The sequence below is a fragment of the Oenanthe melanoleuca genome, chromosome 5 (assembly GCF_029582105.1).
Source record: "Oenanthe melanoleuca isolate GR-GAL-2019-014 chromosome 5, OMel1.0, whole genome shotgun sequence".
Lineage (NCBI taxonomy): Eukaryota > Metazoa > Chordata > Aves > Passeriformes > Muscicapidae > Oenanthe > Oenanthe melanoleuca.
The window spans coordinates 27,643,810-27,667,994 of NC_079339.1; the positions used below are offsets into that span (position 1 = coordinate 27,643,810).

At 40.0% G+C, this 24,185-nt stretch overlaps 1 protein-coding gene across 10 annotated transcripts in view; it reads right to left on the minus strand.

The window, feature by feature from the left end:
* Window positions 1-14,844, minus strand: part of PCNX1 (pecanex 1) — an 86,615-nt gene extending 71,771 nt beyond the window's left edge. For 6 of the 10 annotated variants that reach the window (XM_056492240.1, XM_056492239.1, XM_056492235.1 and 3 more), the window contains exons 1-3: window positions 14,519-14,844; window positions 6,739-6,947; window positions 702-807 (exon numbers count right to left, since the gene is read on the minus strand). In XM_056492240.1, the coding sequence (XP_056348215.1) occupies window positions 702-807; window positions 6,739-6,947; window positions 14,519-14,671 (468 nt within the window). In that variant the 5' untranslated portion in view covers window positions 14,672-14,844. Of the gene's footprint in view, window positions 1-701; window positions 808-4,979; window positions 5,040-6,738; window positions 6,948-14,518 lie in introns of those variants that run through there. The other 4 variants (XM_056492243.1, XM_056492242.1, XM_056492238.1 and 1 more) reach the window with 3 other exon arrangements.
* Window positions 14,845-24,185: the final 9,341 nt, after the last annotated feature.

A 24,185-nucleotide genomic window follows, 5' to 3' on the forward strand; every position in this document is an offset into this window, starting at 1 on the left:
TGAAGAAGCAAGAAAGTGATTATTTTGCAGAGGACATGCAAAAAATAAACAGTTTTAGTCTTCCCATTTCTAGCAGTTTTTCTTCATACTTTTTACTTTAGCAAATTAATTTTTGACCCCAATATCTGAACTATGAGGAATAATAACCTGCAGAAAGCCATTTACAATTGCAAGAGATAATCAGCAGTGGATACATTCTAAGATACCAGAAGCCTCCTCAAATACCACATTTAAATTTACCCATTAAGCTTTAAATGGCAGAACAAACAAAAGTAAAGAAGACAAAGTTAGAACATATGGATGAAGATACAGCTTGAGCTATCTAATGGCTCATAGACATCCAAAGGGACAAGGGAATCCCACCAGAATGGGTTCTTAGTACTGAGCTCACCATACTCTGAGCCATTTTGATTTCTTAAATCAGAAGAAAGCTAACTGAGCAAAAGGGAATACTTTCTGACGGGACAGTAGGTTCCCTTTCAAAATCCAGTCATTTCTAATTTAAGTACAAGATGGGATAAGAGCTACACTGCTGGGAGAATGCAATCCCTTCCTAATAAAGTAGTTACATACAGAAAGAAAAACTGTTTAATCTAATACAAATTACCAAAAAAAAAAACCATAAATAATAGGAAGAGGTTATCTACAGACTGCAAAGCCAGCAATAGTAAAGCAACAACTGCAGTAGCTTTAATTCTTACCTGGTTGTTTGGATCTATCCCAGCATAAGAATTGCGTGAACTACAGCCAACAGGGGGAGTTGCTTCTCGTATGAACTCTGACATCTCAATCCCTCCACCAGGGTCACTAAGAGAAATATTTAAAAAAAAAACAAAACAAGGCCACACATTATCCCACCAGTTAAACAAAAGTCTGTCTATGTTGAGTGCATATTCAAAATAAATTTTTCTTTCTCAAAAATCAGGGGCTCAAATATATCCCAATATCTTGGACGAACACTGGCTGTTTGACACAGGAAGCTCAGTCTGAGCTGGAGTATTCTGCACTGTCATAGGAACTGCCACCACAAGTCTGCTGTCACTAGCCAGCACCTACTGTGAAGACTTAGGTGCTATAAGGCATTTCAAAATGCTGACACACTAACTTTTCCCTGTCTGTATGTGCACACATGAAACTTCTGGATCAGCTGTTCAACTATAACACCCAAAAATTCACCAGTAGAAAAATATGCTACACAGAACTCAGAGCACGCAAAGGACTCCTGGTATTTTCCTTACACTGAGTCTGGGAGCAAAACCAAGAATGGCTAATGAAGAAAGCCACATGTGAAAGTTTTTTAACAGGCAGACACATACAGGGCCATGGTATCTCTCCCAGGGATGCAAACCACATCTTTCTATTCAAAAATAACTTCCCTTCAGATACTTTACAGTCCCTACCAAGAAGTATTTTAAGGTACAACATATATATCATTGCATCCTAGTGATTTCACCTTTTCAGGATTAATAACTATTGGTTTGAAAGTATTTCCTAGAGCAACACCATCAAATTGTAATACAACAGGATTCAGCATGTCAAAGGCAGATATTTTATGAAACAAAAGAAAGTTGGATTTGTCCATTAGGACAATGGGGAAGCAAGCTGAGGACTAGAACACAAGGATCCAACCTAGCACTGGTTGCTAAATGCAAAGAGGAAGCAGTTGAGGCACTCTCTTTCCTATCCCATTATAGTTCTCTTCAAGCACCTTGATCCAGGAGACTTCTAAACAGAAGTAACTGCAGAGTAATTTGACACTGATCCTCTCTGCTCCTTCCCAAATACAACCAACAGCTTCCCAATAATCAAATCCCAGCATTTTGCTGAGCAATGTACACATGCACAACACTCCTCCAGGGGGCCAAACACACAAAAGCCAAAGGCCCTCTGAAGAAGAGGACAGAAATGGACAGCAGCACTGCACAGCTTATTTAAGAGAAAACTAGTCTTACAGGGAAGTTACACAATAAGAACAACACTTAATAGGGTGACCTGCACAGGGCCAGAAATTGGAATCAACGATCCTGATGGCTCTCTTCCATTTCAGCATGTTCTATGATTCTAATAACTTTTAAAAACATGGACATCAATCAAGGATATTGTAAACAAACTGTCTGTAGACAAAAGGACCTGACACATGATTCACACTGCAGCACAGCATGTCAAGCTGTTGTCATCTTGGAGAGGTGAAAAGGCACAACCTCAGAAATCACTCTACACAATACAACAGGCACATGATTCTTCCTACATTAGAGGTGACCAACAAAAAGACAGTTTGAAGTTAGGAATATATTCCTTCAGTAAAAATAAGTTAACTTAAAAGACAACCAGCCATTAGTTAGCAGAACAACTATGGTCCAACTCCAGCAAATTAAAGAAAGAAGTGAGAAGCCACCATTTTGTTAAAGCTCAGCCATGAGAGACAGGTATACTATTGGAGATGGCTGTTTACAGAGCCCTCTCTGGCCTAGTATTATCAATTATGCTAAGGCAAATGAGGAAAATGAATTTCAAAAGATACAGCACCAGATGCAGCCAATGTGTTCATCCTGTAAGCATTTTAAGAATTCATAAGGACATAACATTAATTTCAAGACTAAACTGAAATATTCTCACAACGTTTAAGTTCAGCATACATTATAATGACTGAAGATAGAACAAAGAACGCCTTTTACAAAAAGATGGAATTCCTTTCCTGTTTGAATAATTAATTGAGAAACATTGCATGTGATTAAAGCACATCCCATGAAGTAGAAAAATATGTCATTACAAATAAGCTTTCATGCATAGAACCAGGTAGTTAGCCAAAGAAGGTGGCAATTTTGTCTAAAACTGGACCATCAGGATCAGAATCAACAGCAACAAAATCCATCACTGCCACTCTAGTCACAGCTTCTATACTCTGTGATAGCACACAAACCTATGGATGAACAAAAGCTAGCAACAAACATCAACAAATAAAGTCTGCAGGAAGAAGCAGGAAAAAAAGGATTTCTAAGATTGACCATTGTATGCCTAAGTACCCAGACTTAAGCAACATCCAGAGTTCTTCAAGAGCTACTTGATTCTAGTGCTGTGGCCAGGCCTTCCTGATATGAAATTCTACAATCTGTTTCTTACAGTTTGCTGTCTTCATTCCTTGAAGCAAGTGTTACACTTTGCAGTTTGCAAACAAAATAACTGCAGTGAAGTTACCATACAAATCAAGAAGACTGAAAAAATTACATCCAGCAATGGAGATTGCTGTGAAAGAGGCACTCAAAGATGACATAAAGCAAATTAAAACTACTATTTCTAATTATTAGTAACTCTGAACTAAAATTACCATCTGCAGGAATATCTCATAAGCATGTCAGATACTAACCAAAAGCATGAAGAGACCATAAGTCTGCATGAATCCAAGTTGAAAATCTGATGTAGGCTGATGACTACAGAAATCTGACATTTAGACCAGAACTTCAAGAGGTAATCTGGAATAAGTCAGTTTGATTTCTGGACAACACAGAGGAAGAGTTTTATTACTTTCCTTTGAAAATCATCATCTAATGTTCAATAAAAGAAAATCATCATTTAATGTTCAATAAGAGTAGGGTAACTAGTCAGGAGGCTGCTCTCAAAATACATAATAACCACTGCATGTGCTGCAAATGCTAGATCACAACAGATTCAAGTAAGAAGACAAATTTTCTTCCAAGCTTGAATCACTAATGATAGTCAAAAATAAAAACTAACTCCAAACTCAAGAACAGGTCTGCCAGCCACAGAAAACTACAAGGAGAATAAATAGCACAGGCAAGGAAACAATTTTAGAGATCACCTTTTCTAAATTTTTATTTTCTTGCTCATATTTAAGTAGACTGTAAATATTTCAAAGATACAACATTCTCCAGCTACTAGCTTTACTTGGTAGAACGTGAAATTTATGTAGCATCATTATTACAGTTCCTCCATGCTGATGGAGAACAGGAACAGCAGAACCACCAGATGAACACTTTATGATACTTTGAACCATAACAGCCACTGACAAGTAGCCATATCGATATATCCAAAAGAAGGACTGACTTAAGCACTTTAAATTATTTATGTGGGTCCAACGCTACCCAACAAAGATCATGCTTGCGCTGCTTCTATATTTCTACAAGACCAGGAGCCTGTATCTCCTCTACTTCCTTTCATCAAACCTCACACAAACATTACTGTACTAACACCTTAAGTACAAAAACAGCAACTCACATTACTTTCTGTAAATTAAGACTTCCTTTCAAAAACATTAACTAGAGGATTTCAGCTTTAGAAAGAAAACAGCAAAAAAATAAACAAAGAATTTCTAAAGGAATGCTAAGTTGTTCTTTGCTTAAATGTGCCAAAGTTTCATGGAAAGAAACCCCATCCACAAACCAAGGTTAACTGAAGATAAATGAGCAGTTCGAGCAAGCCTACAAATAACAGCACATACCTTGTCAGATACCTGAAAACAACATTTTAAGGATAAACATCTTCAGAAAGAAAGAACAGCTCTTAGAAGCTAAATGGAATCCTGAACACAACCACTGCTTAATCCTACAAATATATTAAGATTTGTATCTGAAGTGGTCTCCATGAGTGTATATGTGGCAGGGTAAAAACTCTAGGATGGCTTTGCAAACTATACTATACACGTATTTATTTGGTATCACAAGCTGTAGCCTAAGCTATCAAAACCAATATTCTGATATTTAAGATAGTACCGCTGCTCAGATTTCCCCTAGATCCACCTTGTCTTAGGGAAGCAGAGTTTAAAAATCAGAAAACCCTACATACACACACATTCTCTTCCCAGACATGTCTGGTTTTCATTAGTGTTCCAATTTAACTTACTAAGAAGGTTACAGCTCGATATTAAACACTCATTCTACATCCCATCTACTGGTTTGGATGCTACCCCAGAGTTCTTGTAAGCTTCCAGGCAAAGATTAGTATATACTGTACATCCCACTTACCAAAAAGTAACTCCGTAATTTCTGCATTGACCTTGTTCCCAGTTCTAGTTAAGAGACCTGAAAGTGGGAACAAGGATCATATAAAAGTTAATGAAACTTTAGTTGGCAAGGAGGACACACAGCATCAAACTAACCTCTACTTCTGAGCTCACAATGCTTACAATGTAGTATCTTGTCCATGTCAGCTGCTCCCTAGACAAAACAGAACTGAAACATCCAGAAGTAACTCACAACACTAGTAGAAATTCCCTTACCAACTTTGTGCCCCTGTTTCGGAAGCAAAAGCTACATAGCAAAAACACCAAATAAAAAGAAAAACCCCACCAAAAACCACTCAGACAAAACGCCTAAAGGTCACATCTAAAACATGCATTACCAAGGCTGCGTGAGAAAGAACAGACCACTAGTTTACTTCCATGAATTTTATTAAGCAGAGTAAGCAGTAAGATAAAATTAGGGAAGCAGTCTGCCAAAACACCTCAGTACAGTTTTAGTAAGGTATAGGGTGATCTAAACAAAGTCACAATTAAAATCAGCAGCTTCAGTTGCCAAACACATCATGGAAAAAGAGTCAGGTTTATAAAAGATTGATACAAGAAGTTACTGTATATCAGCTTTAGAGGAACCTAAGACACCGTTTTTGCCAACAATACCTGAGCTAAGACACACAAGAACCTAGGACCATGAGAAGCTACCTCATATATAGACAGGAAAGTCCTTTTACTTCTAGGCTGAGCATTTTAAAGAGCAGAAGTTTAACACTTCCTTTCTTTAAAAGCATCACAATAAACAGACTCAAGAGACTTCTTTCAACTACATTTCCTTAGTAAGACAGACAACCTTTTAAGAGGCAGGACAGCATACAAATCACCTCACTTTGAAAACTACTCATGGCTGCTAGTACCGGAAACTCAGAGACAAGAGAAAGGTTATCTCTAAAAGCTAACAATTCAAGGTTGATTTATTTCATATAGTTTAACTTTTAAGATGGCTTCAATTATCTAAGGCAGGCAGAGGCTTTGATACTAGAGTTCATAACACATCCACAGTCTGATCAAACTGGTTAAGCTGGCCTTGCTGATGAGTCATCTTTCGAACATCTTTCTCCAAACAGTTTGGAGAGAGGAGGAAAACCTCTGGCATGCTTTTTTTTTACACAGGCTACAAAGGGGATCTCTGGAATCACCTCCTATTGACAGTACTTCAGATTCATTATCTTCTTTACTAAGCAGAGCAATTCCAGAATTTCCAAATTCACAGGACAGCATTCTCCTTAAAAATACTATGACTGGAGTTAAGCATTGTATCTGACTCCTGTTTTTGCAACACTAAAATTGAAACCCAGTCCAACACACCTCGGGGTGGTAAAAGAATTAGCATGTAGTATGCGGTCTTTCACAGCTAGATTTTTAATACTACATCTACTACTGAAATAAGATTACTTGTACTAATTATGTTCATTAAGTATTTAGTGACCTAATCGGCTCACATATTCCATGCTATTGTTGCCAGCATGTTCAATATTCTTGAACTCCATTGGGGGAGGAACTAGGAAATTATTGTGAATCCATCACTTCAAACCTAATACATAAATAAGATTGCTTTTCAAGACCAGACTTAGAACCATCTTGCAGAACTACAGAGGTCTGTATTCTGTATCTATAGTGTTTGATCTCAATCACCATTCCAGTTATTCAGCTGATGAAGACAGGACTGTTAGTCACTTGAAGCAGTATGCAAACATCAGCAGACAACTTACCTGGGCCCATTGCTGTCTTTCCTCTTGGCTGAAACATTGCTTTGTTCTGTTTTTGCACCTCTGTCCATATGCTCACTGGCATTCCTCTCCACAATTTCTCCCTCATCCAGTGCCCTGTGCAAACGGTAATTCACCATCTTCAAAACGATAAAGAGAGCTGCTATCACTGGGCAGTAGACAGCTACTATCATCATGGAAGAAGGAAGAGCCTTTCAAAAAAAGATTAAGAAAAAGTTAATGAATACAAGGTTGAATATCCCTAAGAAGACTATCTAGATTTTAACAGTTTGTTTCATAGAGAAAAAAATGAAAGTTACACGACCTACAGCCAGTCTTTGTGTGAAAAATGTCAAGCAACACAAAAAAACCAAAAAAACCAGTTGGACTACCAAAGATATTGAAACACCACAGCATTGTGCTAAATAAACTTGTTTGACTGAAGCTTGAGAACCAAGTTCAACTCTCATTCTCTTCTTCCATGCTTTTGCAATGCAAGACCTATACTAGGTAACTTAGAGTTAGCATGTGTGACACCTAATATTTTTGATTAACAGTTAGGAGTAAAAAAAGATGGGAAGATTTTAAGCACATGAAAAACCAACCATGGGGTGAGATCTTCTTTCAGGGCTAGTACACAGCACCAAGTCCATTTCAGAAAAACTTGAAACAAGTGTGATAGCATGGCTGGATGGGAGAAAGCCCAATTAGATACCAAACACTGGTGTTTTGATCTCACTTGTCAGCTTCCAACAGCTACTGCTGCATAACAAGACACTGATCAGTCACAAAAGCAAAACTGTTTCCTACTTGCATACATAAAGAGGTTGCTCACATGTGACACACACTGTACAGCAGAACACAACCTGCAAGACCATAGGCAGCAAAGATTTGTGCTAGACCATTGTATGCCCATGGAAAGGCAGCCAACACATGTTCTGAAGAAAATTTTTCATCTGTATGAAAGGTGGCCAGAAGCCACATAAAAAATCCCCTCAGTCCTGAATTCAGCATTTGAAATCCCACTTAAAGTTTAGTTGCCATGAAAGTCTTGCAGAGGTAAATAAGGCTTTTACCGATCAACCATTTCAGCAATAGGTATCGATGAAGTCCAGCCTGACAGCTATTTAGAAGTGTTCAAAGTACTAGTTAAAACTTCAGATTTTACTTCAGTGCTTTCATCCATCTAAAACATGCTTTATTTGTGTTTTTAAATTTTGCCATTTCCTAGGCAGTGATTAAATAAAATGAGATATTATGCCTTAGTATTCATCTAAAAATAGACAATTTCTTTTACAAAAGCAACAAAATTTTAAATCCTGAAGTATTTTGCTGCATCACTATCCTTTATCCTGCTCACGGTGTAGTTTGAGCTATACTTCCAAAATATAAAAATACACACAGACATATGACAATCAGAATGAAACATCTGATATCCAGCTTGAACATTAATGGAGTAAATGAGTAGAATTGTCTTTTTATACCTCATGGCTGAAGGACAGTTCCAGCTCATTTTTATACCTCCCTACAGAGACCATGGGAAGAGACGAGTTATCATCGATAAAAAAGTCCCAGAACATCTTGCAGAGTCAAAACAATGATCAGAGTAGAAGACAGCAATGCCTGGCTGACAACATAGCAAAACATCATGCAATGTAACCATCTCCTGCCTAAAATTATTCCCCTGAATCTTAGAAGGATTTTAAGTACCATAACCTAACCAAAAGTCAATTTAACAATTAACAATTATAAAGGACTCAACCCGGTCACACAGGCTGAATAGAGGCCTCCTTTTCTTTTTCTCTATTCATTTTCCCCTTCTCTTGAAGATGTCTCTGGAACTTTGATCACCATGATGACTCTTTGTAACTAGCAAGGTTTTCTTCCAAAACAAGTCAAGTCTGATAACCATCCTACCTTTTCCTCCAAAACAAGTTAAGTCATCACTGAATATAACATTTCAAGCAAACTAAGCTGAAGTTTACTAAGTTTCATTTTGCATGCTGAGCTGGACAACATCATGATGAACAGAGATTCACTCACCAGGAACCAGCTAAGGATAAAGAGGAAACCAAGCTACTTGCATCAATCAGCAAACAGGATCTACAATGATATGGCATCCCTACAATCCCTGAAGCTATGCTAAAATGGTTTTCTCAAGAAATTAGGTGCTTCTATTTCCAAAAACTTCAGTAAGTTCCCTGCAGGCAAGGGCTAGCCTGTTAACTTTGGAGAAATATGTGAGCTTCCTGCACCTACTATGCAGTCTGCTACCCCATCACACCTGGCTTCAACTGTCCTCTCCTTTACACTAGCCAGTGCTCAGAAGTGTCAGACTAACGCTAGATAACAAAAGCTAGAGTTACTCTATAAAAGACGTGCCTGAACTTTTCTGTATAGAGAGCTCATCAATTTCTCCCATCTACTGTCAGCAGTGAGGTCACAGTATATCCAGTTTATCTTGCAAAATCTACACATCTGGTTTTTCAAATGAAAGCTTTAAGAACAAGCACGAGAAAAAAGGCAAAACACTTCATGTAACTTGGAGCAAACCTAACAAGGAATTCAAAACTTTTCCTCATATCCTGTTTTCACAGGACTGCAGAAGAACAAAAAAAAAAAAAAAAAAAAAAAAAAAAAAAGCTAAGGTCATTGACAACCTTTCCTTCTTCATATTTGTAGTAGTTGCTCATCCCAGAATAGGGCATATATTCGGGGAATAGTAGGCATTTTGGTTAGCTTAGTCTGCCATATGAACACACTTGACATCAAATATCATGCTGTGGTGCAGCACTGCCACCCATGGTACCAGCAATTTGTCAGCAGTACAGCCTCAAGAGGAAACTTACTGCAGCCTAAGCTAAACCACTTGCAACTTCTGTTTTTCTTAGCCAAACTTAGAAGCACTCAACATAAATTTGGGGTCCTCTCCCCACAAAACAAAGCAAATTAAAGTGAGATTACTATTTCCAACCATGCTCAGCATTTTACCACATTTCAGGAGAGACATGTTTCTCACCAGCATCTCACCACCTTCAAGACTGGAATACAAATCTAAAATTTCTCGCTAGATTGCATTTTAATAATATCAAAATAATTTCAAATACTAAAGCATTTTAATTAAACACAGCACACTAAAACCCTCAAGCTAGAGCTTGTTGGTAGACAGCGGCTGGCCACAGGGCTACAGCTGCAACAGCATTTCAGAGAACACCCCTTTTTAATGCACATTTCTGGTCACTTGCATTAGCACCAAAAGAAAACATACTCCACCGAAGGCATCACAACTGAAGCTTTTGTACAATATAAAGAGCTACAACAAACCATGTAAAAACTGTGTGCTTTTACTTATGTTCTGTTGAAAACTTCAGTTATCTAATGACTGAACAAACCCAACGATTAGGTAAACTCCTATCCAAAATTATTTCCCTGAGTCTTAAAGGGAAGGTAAGTAGTACTCTCAAATATGGGAGGCAGAGGTAAGGACAAAGATTTTCTACCACCTCTCCCACAAGTTACTTTCCAAAGTAACTTGACTTTAAATATTTCAAGTCAACTTATCAAATGCAAGATATACATATGGACAAAGATAAAATACAGGAATGCATAGTTAAGAAGGACTATCTCTTTTAAAACTTCCTGGCTGCCAAAATAGCTCACTTGTATCACAACACATCTTTTCTAAAAGAGTAGGTAGAAAAAAGTTTAAGCAATCCTAGATTCCAATAGTCAAAACAGAAAAGAAAGCTCCCACCATTAGTTACAGCATTCGAATACTTCCATTCAAACTACAGAAACAGTATCTCAAATGTTTCCAGCACATATTTAACAGGAACCACAGCAACCTTCACTGATCACAGGCTGTACAACATCCTTATGAAGAAACTAACACTATATATATGGATCCTATCTAATTTGATTACCTAATTACCTAGCTTTAGCTAGGCCCCATTACACATGTAATGAAAATTCAAGATTATTTTCAAAAAAGGAATACATTGCTATGAGTGTTTTCAATAGCTAACAGCTAAGTTTTCAAAATCAAACCAGATTGCAAATCTCAACATAAAGGTGTTAACAAATAAACATTAAGAAGTGAGTCATCTTGTAAAAAGACTTGAAAATACAAGTATTTTGAACCCAGTATTTTATAGAAGAAGTTTTACTGGAAGAGAAGAAAGATCAGGAAACAACAGACATAGTTTTGTCCTCAATTCTTGTTTATGAACAATCAGAGTACTTAAGAACTGCCATTATCTGGGAGAAAGTTCAGTTACTAGTTATCTAGTTCTTCACCTAAACCTGAAAGCATACAACCAAAACTTGACTAGCCAAGAAACTACAAGTGTCTTAGTGGCATACCAGGGATTGTTATCACAGATTGAATTTCAATTATTTAAAAACTTCCATGTGAAGCTACATTTATATGACCTATTTCTATAACTATGTACACAAGTCAGGAAATTTAGTGAACTGTTGTCGAAACGAGCTCGACTTTGACAGACAAGTTCTGTAGGTATATATGAGCCCATCACCCCAAGCAAGGTACAGTCCTGGCTCCTCTTCAGTCACTGGCAAAATTCCACAAGTGCCAGAGCCAAGACTTCACCCCCTCGTGCGCACGTGGTGGGGCTGAAACAGCATTCCGACTAGGGGAAGTGCTTTGGCAGCCTCCTCTCTTTCCCCTCCCCCCTGCAACACTGATGCATAACGTTGGCTCTGCATTCAGGGTATTTTTTTTTTCAACTCTACCACTAGATTTCACAAAGTGATTGGACAGCTTCCCCATATAGAAAGCACATTTTCTTCTCCCAGTTTCAATTTTGCATTAGAGTAAAACCAGGGATCAGCTCTTAAAACAGAAAGGCACATCAACAAGCACAGCTGAGTCTGTCACTGGATACAAATACGCAAACAGGATACACTTAACTAGTCTAGAAATCAGAATTTATGTGTACTGCCAAGCCACAAATTCAAGGACACAGATTCAAGCAGCTTCCCTAAAGACGGCATATCTTACTCTAGACCCCAGCTTCTTCATTACCTACATATTTATTTTCGTCACACTTCCAAAAAGTGCATTTTAAGTGTATAAATATACAAGAAGAAGTATCCAGCTTGGGAAAATAGGTACATTTAGGTATACATCTGTCATCTCCACACAGGGTACAACTCACTTGCACATGCTTAAGCTCAGAAGGCAGATGAGGTACCAAGAAAGGTTGATTATTGAATCCTAATGCTAATCCCTTCAGTAGGTTTGTACCACACATTAAATCCATCAACCCTAACAACATGGGCATTCACATACAAAGGAATACACAGATTTATGATATTACTTGCTCACCACAACCATTACGAGATTCCATTCTGAAAATACCAGATCAACAAAACAAATGCACAGAAAAAAAGAGTAGCAATGTTGGGTGCATTAAACCAAGTCTTAAAGCAGTAAGTGCACCTAAATTCCCATATCCTAGTGAGTTCTATTCCTATTGGAGGTTAAATAACATTTGGGGGGGGAAAATGATCAGCCTAATATTAAATGCATTAAAATTCAGTCTTGAGAGCCAGCTACAAGCAAAGTTCTTAGGGGATACTTTTGTCTTTGTTGCTATAAAACAACTTAGAAATAACTACAGTTATTGCTGATCCAATGCATAAAAGCAATGATATGATCTTGTAATTCTTTACATGGGGAAGCTTTTTAAGCAATATAAAACCTGTTAGCAGTCTACATCTTTCTATATACCTTGATTTTTCAAACACACAGGGTTGTCTGCCAGCAACAAGTCACTTGAAGCTAGCTTAGAAACTCCCTCCTACACACCAATGAGCCATGCTCAGCATTCAGATTACAATTACCTAAGACTTTTTAAGCAAGTTCTGCTTATTTACGTACATCCTACAGCAATGCAACACTTACTGCTTTTTATTCTGAAAAAGAGCTTAAGAGATGCTAAAGAGCTACAACGACCAACACAGTTCTGCCTGTTTAGTTTATGTCTAGACAACACTTAAACTGTAGAGGGTGGAAAGAGGGAAAACAGCCAAATATGATTCAATCTTCTTTAACTTGTGACTAATCTCCCTACTTATTCTCAGGGAAGTTGGCACTTGTTGGATCTTTAGCTTGTCCAGAGCTATGAAGCAAGAGAACTTCTCTGACCTCAACAAAACCCAAAGCAGCTTGCTGCTGTCTTTTCCCTTTACACAGGAAAAAGTGTTTAAGCAACACTGAAGTTTACCCCACTGAGTATGAGTAACTGAAGCTTACCTACTGCTTTAAGAGCAGCAGGAGACTCAAATGCTGGCCCAGATTTACCACTTGTCAAAAGACCTATGTGCAATATAGATCAGTCCCCTTTCAAAGGGGAGGATATGCAGGATATAGCTGTTCCTACAGGTGTGTTCAGCTTTCGCAACAAGACAGTACTTATTAAACAGACTCTTCTGTCAAAACAGAAAAGCAGTATTTTTATTTTTAAAAAATCGTAAAGATATATTTGAAACCAAAAGGTGTCTCCTCTTCCCATATTCTGCAGAACTTTCAATAGATACAGATTCACAGTTCTTATACAAAGTATCTGCTTAGTTAGAAGTTTTATCTAGCTGTTCTCACATAACTTCAGTTTTAAGCAATTAGTCTCAGCCTTTAGTTGCCCCGCCAGCAGCCCAGAAGTTTTCAAACAAAAAGTGTTAGAGCTGCCTCTTCCAAGATACTATAATATGAATCAAAAACCATAGAGTTGTAACCTCCTTTTCCACATTAGCCATTTCTTAGCATGAAGTGTCTCATACTGCAACCTTACCAATTGCTTTTATACAAAGCAAATGCCTGACTTTGCATATGATTTTATCTCCAGCATTTCATTCACTAACTAAATTTTCACAAGGCAGCTTCTACTTTAGGCTGTCACAGCATCTGGCAATCTTGCAAATGTTCTATCTCATGCACAAAACTGGTCAAAACGCACCATTACAATCATACTTTTCTACTGAAAAACGCAAAGTAAACTATTAGCATTTCCTAAGTTAAACACAGCTTACACAGGGAAAAAAACCACTGGTCAACAGGAAACCGCCCCCTTTTCTTGTAACTGATCACACCTCTCGTCTACGCGTTCCCAAGTCCAAATGTCAAGAAAGTTTCTAGGTTTAAAGGTTAGTTTTTTAACAGCTTTGATTGAAGTGTCAGTTACAAAGATATATATGACAGGAATTCTCACAAACCAAGTACACTGTAATCTGGACACAAACAAAAAAGCCAGACTAACTTCTCGATAACACACAATGCAGATACACTGCCAGCCAGCACGCCAGGCTATATCCAAATAAAACTTCTAGGTTATGGAACCACATCCCTCCACTAGACTCAAAAGTCAGAAACACAGGCTAAATCTGACAGCTCCTGTAGAAATTGCGTTTTACTGACCTACCAGGAGACCAGCAGCGGAAGCTGCCAGAGGTATTTCCAATTTGGAAGGAAAGTAAACAGAAAAACGAAGGCAAAGTGCCAGCGCCTACAGCCCCGCCGCGCCCCGATGGCGCCCACCCACAGGTTCCCGGTAGCAGCTCGGTGCCCCCAAACGCCGCAGCCCGACGGCGGGTCCGGGCCCGCTCCCGCTCCCGGCGGAGGGGCCAGGCCGCGGGGGCCCGGGGCCGCTCCGGGGCCGCGCCGCGGGCAGGGGGCGCGCGAGCGGCGGCCCCTCCCGGCCCTCCCCCCCCGCTCCGGGCCCGCCAGGCCCGGCCGACCCCCGGCACAGGCCGGGGCCGCGCTCACCATGTACAGGGTGAAGGGGAAGCCGAGCAGGAAGAGCCACAGGTAGAGGTGCAGCGCGTTGACCCCCGCGCCCTGGTGCGGGTCCTGGTACCAGCCGCCGCTCAGCGCCGCCCACACGCCCTGGCGCAGGATCTGCAGCACCTGGGAGCCCATGGCGGCCCCGCTCCGCCGCGCCGGCCCCGCTCTATCCGCCCTGCGAGCCCGGGCAGAGCCGCGCACCGCCCGCGCTCCGCGACAGCCGCAACCGCCGCCGCCGCCGCCCCAGCAACGCCGCCGCCATCTTATGTCCGGGCCCGGGCCGCCCGCCCGCCCCCGCGCCGCCGACGGACCGGCGGCCCTTGCGGCAGGGGACGCGCGCCGCCGCCGCCGGGGGGCAGCGCTGCGCCTGCGCGCGGCCGGCCCGCAGCCCCGCCCCCGCCTGCCCCGCGCAGCGCCCCCTGGCGGCCCCGAGCGTAGGTCCCGCCCCCGGCGGTGCGCGGGGCTCCCGCCCTCTGAGGTGCTGTGGAACGTGGAGACACAACCCTCGGACAGGGGTTTTGAGTCGGAGAACGACGAGATCAATTCGGTTAGAGAACACTCTGAGATCACGAGTCCAAGGTATGACCAAACACCATCGTATCAACCACACCATGGCCCTACCCCATACAGTCCTTGAAGGCCTCCAAGCATGGTGACTCCACCACCGCCCTGGGCACCCCACTCCAATGTCTAATCGCCCTTTCCGTGAAGAAATTCTTCCTGATGCCCAATACTGCAGGCATTGGTGCAGATGCACTTCAGCTAGGCTGCCAACACTGCCCCTAAATCAGATTCACTGGCTCCAGGCCCACCTTCCTTTCCCTCGCCCTGGGCCTGACTCCTAGCAAAGTGCTGCATCCTCTCCTTGCAGCAGGGCAGGAAGACATTTATCCAACATACACTTTTATTAAGCTCCAAACTCACAGCAGGATAATAACCTCACCATTTCTTGAGCCCCTCCCCTTTACTCTAAATACATAGTGTTACCAAATCCCTGGCACATCTATGCCCACCACAGGAATTGTTGTAGGTTGCAACCCCTAAAAAGCCAAAACCATTAGAGTTTACAGAGAGAAACAACACAGCGGGCCATGGGTACACCATGAGTCTCTCACAGATGTAAATTTTGACTTCAACATTCTCCTATCTTTATAGGTCACCAGTTCTCATCAAATGATGAGTCTTCAAGCTTTCTTCTTAGGCATGCACATCCCAAAAGTCACATGTTATTTAGAAAGGGACAGATTAGTGTAGACTGTGCTCTCAAGAAGGGACGAGAGGAGTCCATGCTACAAACACTATGGGCTCCAAAGATGATGAGGGGACTGCAGCATTTCTCAAGGAAAGGCTGAGGGAACTGGGCCTGTTCAGCCTCGAGAAGAGATGACTGAAGAGGGGACTTCAGCATTGTCTATAAGTACCTGAAGGGAAAGTGTCAGAGAAAGGAGCCAGGCTCTTCTCTGAGGTGCCAAGCAATAGGACAAGAGGCAACAGGCAGAAATGCACAGGAAGTTCCAGGGGAACATGAGGAAGAACTTTACTGTGCAGGTCAAAACACACTGGAATACATTGTCCAGAGAGGTTACAGAGTCTCTAAGATAGGCAATATTCAATATATATCTGGATGCAGTCCTATGCTGTGTGCTCTAGGAGGTCCCTGATTGAGCAGGGAGGCTGGACCAGATGATCCACTGTGGGAGTCTCTTCCAACCTGACCCATTCTGTGACTCTGGGTCTCCACTGCAGTAAAACTGCAGGAATGAAATAACCCAAGCATTCAACCATGACTCATGATGAGCATGCATTTAGGCTGGTATTTTCAAGAGGCTGCATTAATTCCTTAGTCTCTGCTGTCTCCCTGACAGTTAGTGAGCCAATGGCAGCATTTGGTTATTCTTGGAAAACCAGAAGACAGAAGTTACTGACTCAAAGCAAATGTATTTCATCTATTTTTTGTTTCCCCAGTGACAAACTAAGGAGAAGGGATGGACACAAAGCCTCAACAACTGGCTTTCTCAGCAGTATAAAAACATAAACCTTTTGCAGATAGTGCATTTCCAAATAGAAAACTGGGAGCCGTATTTTACAAAAGAGCATTTTTTCACTCTATCAAACAGGATTGAGATATTAAAGGAAATAAAGGTGGGGGAAGGGAAAAATCCTAACAGTGAAAAGCGACAGAGGATTATCATGGATGAGGAAGGGGAATTCCCTTTATCCTTCTGCATTAAAGCCAAGCATGATGAGCCTTACCAGTTATGGTATGCTCAGAAAAAAAACAAACAAACAAACAAAAAAACCAAAAAAAAACAAAAAAAAACAAAAAAAAAAACCAAAAAAAAAACCAAAACAAAAAAAAACACTGTTTCAACAGCAGTACTTGCCAAAATACCACTAAAAACTAAAATTATAAATACAGTTGTTAAAATATGAACTTGTTAGATTGGGTTATCCATACATATATGTTGATGCTGTGATGATCAGGATTATGAAGTGTTAGTTCTTTCTGCAGCTGTTGTATGAATGTTACATAAAAGCTGTTCACCTTCACAAACAGAGGCAGTAGGGATAACATTAGCAAATTACATATCTGAAGGCTACAGTAAATGCTTTAGAAACTTTTGTGCTCCTGTTTAGGAGCCTTTGATTAAATCTGGACAGATCAGCCTCAGCATCCTAGTAATGATTCATGTTAAACAGTGCCTCTCTGTAAGAGGCTGAATGCTGTGGAAGATTCTAGCTGTTCCCCAAGCCCCACACCTAGAATTTGTTGGACCACTGGGCCAGCCATGATTTTAGGAAGGCTTGGGGGTATTGCATGGGGGGGCAGGGGTGTGGAAATTAACAGCAAAAAATAAACAGAGGAAACAAAACATAATACATGTATATATATATATATATATATATATATGTTTATATCAAATACAAGTAAAATTACAGACTCAGCCCTGATCTAAAACAGCATAACCTAGTTTCACACAGATAGCCCTGCTCAAGTGCGTGTCATAGTGAGAGGAGCTAGTCTGCATCCAGTAAAATAAGGAGGAGATTATCACATGCTTGAGAGGACAATTAAAATTTTATTGTTTAACTACTTAAATACAGACAGACTGAAAACATTAGGACACCAGTGGGGAAAAAATATTTTTGAATCCATCCATGCCCAAAGGTAAAATTGATAACAAGTGCAGTTGTAGGCATCATTAACAAAGCAAGAAAAAAGAAATTATTAGCTTTCATGGGGAAAACAAAGAATCAACACCTAGATAGAAAGTAACAGCAGTAGATTCAACCTGTACATGCCAACGAATAAGGAGTTTATCATCTGCACAGTACTTCAGCCTTACAGTTTTTCTTCAAGACAGGTACAGGAAAAATAGTTTGCTCTATAAAAAACAGAGCATGACAATTTATTAGGTAAAATATTTAAGACTGTGTACATTAAATCAAGTGATTGGAGATCACCAATTATTTTTGTTATTGCAAGAAGGAGAAGTTAAAAAAAACAGTAATAAAACATTGAAACTTGTCACAAAAGTGCTTCAATACATTGCTGTTTCTAAGAATAATATTGTAGTATGCTTTATACCATTAGAAGTACATTAGTCTCTCATCTTCTCATTCAGGGGAATGAAGTTCTACACTTTCCCTCCAGACATCTTTCACAGGATATCCAAAATTATAGTTTTTAAATTAATTATCAAGAGAATCACCAAGTTTCATAAGAACATAACTCATAATTAGGACAAGAGGTAAAACAGAAAGTTAAAAAGAATATTTTGCCTAAAATGGACAAAACGTATTACGTGCAGAAAAAGAGTTTATGACTTGGAAATTTTTGTTACAGCAAATCATCACTGTATGATACCAAACTGTGAGCAGCTAATAAAAGAGTCAGCAGAAAACAAGAAAAGCACCAATTTATTCACTTTACAGGTATGAGGGCTAACACTTCTCTCTTGCTGGATAAAGTATTTGATCTGAGATGAAGACACAAACTAGGCCTTGGTGGTCTCACTACCAACTTTTATATATGTCTTCCTATTGATCCCTTAGCTTGGGATCTGTAGTTAGGTAGCAGCCTTTCAACGCCAAATTTTGCATCCTGCTGACACAGACTACTCCTCCACAGACACTACATCCTATGTGAACTGTGTACAGTGCCCAACACAGCAACTTTGGCTAAAGAAAAAAACAAAAACAAAAACAAAAACAAAAAAAAAGCCAACAAAAGAAAATAAAAAAAGCCTCACACAAGAAAAAGACCAAAGTAAATTTTGTATATAATTGATCAGACTAGGAGAAAAGTGCACCTACTTTTTGCTTTTCTGAAGAAACAGTATACTATAAAACCTATACTTACTACCAAGGAATTAAACCTCTATGTAATTTTAAGTCTTGACTTTTCTCCCCTACCAGTCTTTATAATTGTAACCAAGTTAGAAAATATTTTATCCTAATTTGAAGCATTGTCATAAAGAACAGTGATGTGTTTCATTTTCCCATCTTATATGATAATTAAGAAGCAAACTTATTTCCAAGTGTGAGAGAAAACAGAGTCATTCTACAATAATATTTGCTAACCTAGTTTCACTGTAAGATAGCTAATTTTCTTATAAGGCCTGTCAGGAAGTTGTTCTAGGTTAACTTTTAATTACAGCAGAGTGGTTTTTAGCAGCTACAGGACTCTACTTAACATGTTGCTATGACATGAGCAGCTGACAACAGCCTATCTACTACTTGCACAGGTTTTAAACAAACTTCTAAGCATGAACCAGATCCTCTCACAGACCTCACTTCATTTCTAGAAGTCACACCAGATTCAGCCTTGCACATTAAGGGATTGCTATGAAATAACTTCACAAAATCTAGCCCTGTATATAACCCTGACTCCCAACTAGAGTGCAGCCTTTAGAAACAACGTGAAAAATGTGCCTATTCTTTAGAGTTTTAGTACAGACCAGAAAGGGATTTACTAACAGGAAGGTTCCATAGCAGGAGCCATCCTCTCCATGCTGTGCTGGCAGGCTTACCACAGCCATCACATACAGCAGCCCCAGCTGTTTAGGGGGCTCCTCTCACACCCACCTTTATTGCAGAGCCACACTACCAATCACACTCCCAGATCCACCTTGTGCTTTCAGGATACACCCTTCCCAGGACCTTGTAGGAAAGGCTAAACTATTCTCTCTCACTGAGGGAGACCATCGTTCTTACCCTCACAATAGAAGAAAGGGGGGAAAAAGGTTTAGGTTTGGTTTGGGTTTTTTAAAATTATTTTTCAACTATTGCTGTGACTAATACAGCTCTTCATATTACCTCATTTTGCTACTGTGGAGGAGATAATTCACTGGGTGGAGGATGCTAATTACTCATCTGCAAACAGCTGAACTGTGGAGTCCACAATCCCACTAATCCTTCCCTTGCAGTTTATCTCAGCTGCCTACTGCATCTTTTGAGTATGTAAGCTCTATTTGTACACTGTCTGAGCTCTGTGGTTTTCTCAAGACAAAATACAAAGACCAAAGCAAGAGTCTTTCCGAATAAGAGCACTTACATAAGTTTCTTATTATCAGGGAGTGCTGAAAGGGGAATGCTGTTTAAAATAGATCCACCCAGACAAAGAAGTCTCGTGACAGCTAATAAAAACAAATTCTCACCAACTTGTTGATAGCAGCTTTCTGTAAGTTGCCACTCAAACAATAGTATCTTCAATTCCATTCCTTTTATTCCATGTTAGAATTTGTATTTATGCATCTTTCTGTTCTACACTTTTAACAGCTATGTAGGCCACAGTCTCCCTATCCTAACTTCTTGCAGCTGCTTCAGCATGGTTGAAAAGTCAATCAGAATGGCTTAATAGTCCCATTGCTGCAGGAAGAGTAGAGTTTTACATAGATTTTCCTCCTAAAAATAGCTCTGTCAGTGCTTCTTACAAGAAAATTGCAAGGGCATCATGCACTTTCACATTAAAGCACATTAAAGTTATGTGAATGTATCCATACAGAAATCACAACAAGAAGCATCATGAATGTTCCAGTGACCGTGAGTTCTCTCTGAAAAAGAGGAATTTGCTTGCATTGCTGGTACATGAATTGCCTAAAAATGCCATGGAGATGAAACATAATAAACAAGGCTAAAATTAGAATATCCAAACGCTCGGCTGACAATATTTTAGCAGCATTTATACCACATTCTTTAAAGTACAGCACAGTGGCGCTTCTCTGTAAGATATTTCTACCAAACAATGACTTGTGATGTCACTGGGATAAATTGCAATTTAAGATCTTTGTTTGCAGTTAAGCTCTCTGTCTGAAGCACAAAGCTGCCATAGTATGATAATGAGCCCCCAAGAGAATCTTCTCAGTTTTGAAGGAATTTGTCTGTCTTATTGCTCTTAGCCATTTTCCAAAAAAGTTCAGCTTTTTGAAATGCTCAGTCCCTGCCTAGGAAACAATTCTGGTTTAAAGTACATTTCTAGAGGCAGAATTACAACACATATTAAATGCCTATCCATTTCACAGACAAAAATTAGGAACTCTGAGGAGGAAATATGGGCAGAGTTTGGACAATACTGTTAAGACACCTGGCTTATCAACAGGGAACTCTGGAAATCTGTGGAATAACTAGTGGCACTGCAAGGTGGGAGTGTTGAAGTGAATATAAGTCAGAATTTTATGCAATTGCATTTCTTACAAGGATTTGCTTGGAAAAATTAGTTGAGAGTCCTGCAAGTCTTAGCAGTTTCCCTAGAACTTTTCTGGATTTTAAGTTCATTCTGAATACTTAGAAAAGTAACTTCATATTTTTGTCTGATTTCAACTCCTTTGCTAACTGTGTATGTGAGACTCCTCACTGAATACAGCCTTGTCTGAAGTGGAACATGGCAGTGACTGTGTGCTTTAGTAGGAGGTGTGAAGAATAATTTTGACATTCAAGACTATTGGAAACAGTATGTAATTCATTGCCTTGAGATGGAATGTGGCCATAGTTAACAACCTGAATTTGAGAAAAGAACTGCAGAATGTCAGTTTTAAATCCCTTTTGGAAGGTAGCATCTCTACTCATACAGTGCTTCAGTGCCAATATAGGTCGGTCACAGAAGAAGCGGTGCTATTTTTTAAACAACCGAGGTTTAAATTCCCAGAGATGTTGCATGATTTATATTGGCAAGAAATCTCACCTGCCTCACAAGATCTGCCCATTCCTGTACTCTTCTTTCTGTTCTCTGGAGGTCTCCCAGATGAATACTGAGCAGGTCAGACCTGCTGAAGAACAGATGAAATCATGCCCTGAGGTGTTGTGAATACTCTTTTTTGTATTTGTTTGAATTGGCAGTGCCTGGAGTTATAGTTGACAGATTTCAGAATGTGAAAATTATTAATTGGGGCGGGGGGGGGGGGGGAAGGGGGGGGGTGCCCTGAAACACTGCCACTTTATGGCAGGTCTAAAATAGCTTGTGTTGCAGCAACCCTTTAAAGAACTATTTAGAAAGAAAGCCCATATGAGCTGTCCAGTGAGTAACATTTGCTGTCCTAGACAATTGTTTCTTCTTCCCTAGGCCATGTTTTCTCTAAGCACAAGCTGAAGAAAGCTATCATCCTACAGTTGCATCACTTCATGAACTAAATGAAATCGAGCATAAGTACAGCAGAATGATGGAAGCCTGAAGGAGGTGTGATGAGAGCTTTTTTAGAGAAGACATATGGCCTCTTAAGAAAGGGTCTTTGGCAGCCAGCTGGAGGAGGCACAAGTATCCATCGAGGAAACAGCAGCAGCACCAAAGGTCTTCTCCTTCATGTGCAGGCTGAATCGATTTGTTATAGCTATTCAGTGGGCAACTGGATTAGGCCTACCTCCAAAAATAGCCTTCCATGTTGAACTGATGTGGGAGGGTGCTCTTAGTGTAAGAGAAACCCATAGCCATAGAGAAAGACCTGCACACGTTCCAACTTGTCTCTCCTTGCAGTCTCTGCCTTCAGCCAGCTCTCTGCTGTAACCCTGTAAGGCAATCCCTGTGAACAAAGAGCGCACCTACATGTGTATATGGACCTGTGTGTTCATGCACACGTATAGATACACCACAGGTTCTGAGACAGCACAATTTTTCATGCAAATCTCCTTTCAGCTGCATGACCTGATAGTCTTCAGCCTCTTCTCACATCACACTGGGTTTCACTTTTTATATTTATCCCTGTGTCCATGAGGTCTGACATCAGAATTTGTTACCATACAAGTAAAGCCTGATGATACTCATCATGAGCAGAGTGTCATGATAGCACCAGATTGATTAGAGAACTGTGTGCAGCCAAGAAAAGTGGACTTAGAAATAGATTAAATCTTTGCAACTCAAAGAGTTATCTGTTAAGTGGCTGATACTAATGTGTATTGGATATATTTTTTTTAATCTGAATGAAAGCAACCTGCAAAGAAGATATCCTTAATTGCTTTGTACACGTTAAAGCTTTTACAAATAGAGTGATCTGCTCTGGGTCGTGATGTAAATCATCAGCAAAACCAGCATGTAGATCTCCCAAGTCCTGATCCATTAAACAAAGTTAGGTTTTACATGAACATAACATCTGCAGAAACTGTCACAGCTTCTGCAGAGTCAGTGTAGACAAATGAGATTTTTCTTGGTTCAGAGACAAGGATGAAACTAAGGCTATTCTTTCCCCTATACCTATTAATCCTGTGAGAGTGCTCCCTAGCTCATATCAGGAGCAGATAATGACCAGCACAAAAGTGGTAAAGTTCACAAATCAGAGAATTGCAGGTGGATGAATTCTAGCTCTCAGCCAGCCTAAAGAGTTTTCTAAAAACATTGCTCATTTGTCCATCCCTTCTGTGAGAAAACCCACAGGACACTCTCTTAGAAGATGCAAGCCTTTGGAGAGTTTCTTCCTGATCTTTTGCTCAGAAATGAGGGAATTTACCCATTGTGGAACAGCCTGTAAATCCCTCATGGTAAATCCTTAGGAATTCTCAGGTATCAAGAGGTGCCTGCATTTCCCAACACTGCTTGCATGGGTGCCTTGTGCAGCTGCTGTGTTCTTCACTCCAGAACACTGTCCATATTAATAACACTAGTCTTGGTACATTCTTTGTTGGTCTGCAGCATGGAAAAATATATTCAATCCTTTGGGAAATGTTTGATGGATTTAAGCAATGAAAAATGATCAGGGAGAAAACTATTAGAAAGCAAAGGAATTAGTTGTAGGATGCTGATGATAGTTGTATACTTCTGACCACATCTGCTAGGGAAACATATAGCCTTTAGTTTTTCATAGCCCTTTCCAGAACAGTGGTGACTGCAAAGTGGTCTGGAAGCACTTTTCTGGAGATAAACAATGGAAATGATCTAACATTAAAAATAACCCTAAAGGCAAAAAAATCAGAAACCACTTTGAAACAAAGGAAGGGTGGAGTAAGCAACCATTTTGGAGAGACTTATACTCTGTTTTGTGCTGCTTACAAAACCCAGAAATGCCAGTGAAGGTTGTGTCAGAAATCTGTATCTCATATACCTGTTAGCTGTGATGTACAGTGTTCTAAAAATTATAGAAGTTAAGGATCCTGTTACAAATTTACAGCAGTTAAAATTAGTTTTGGAGTAATTTATCTTTTTGCCATTGTTTCGGCATGTCCT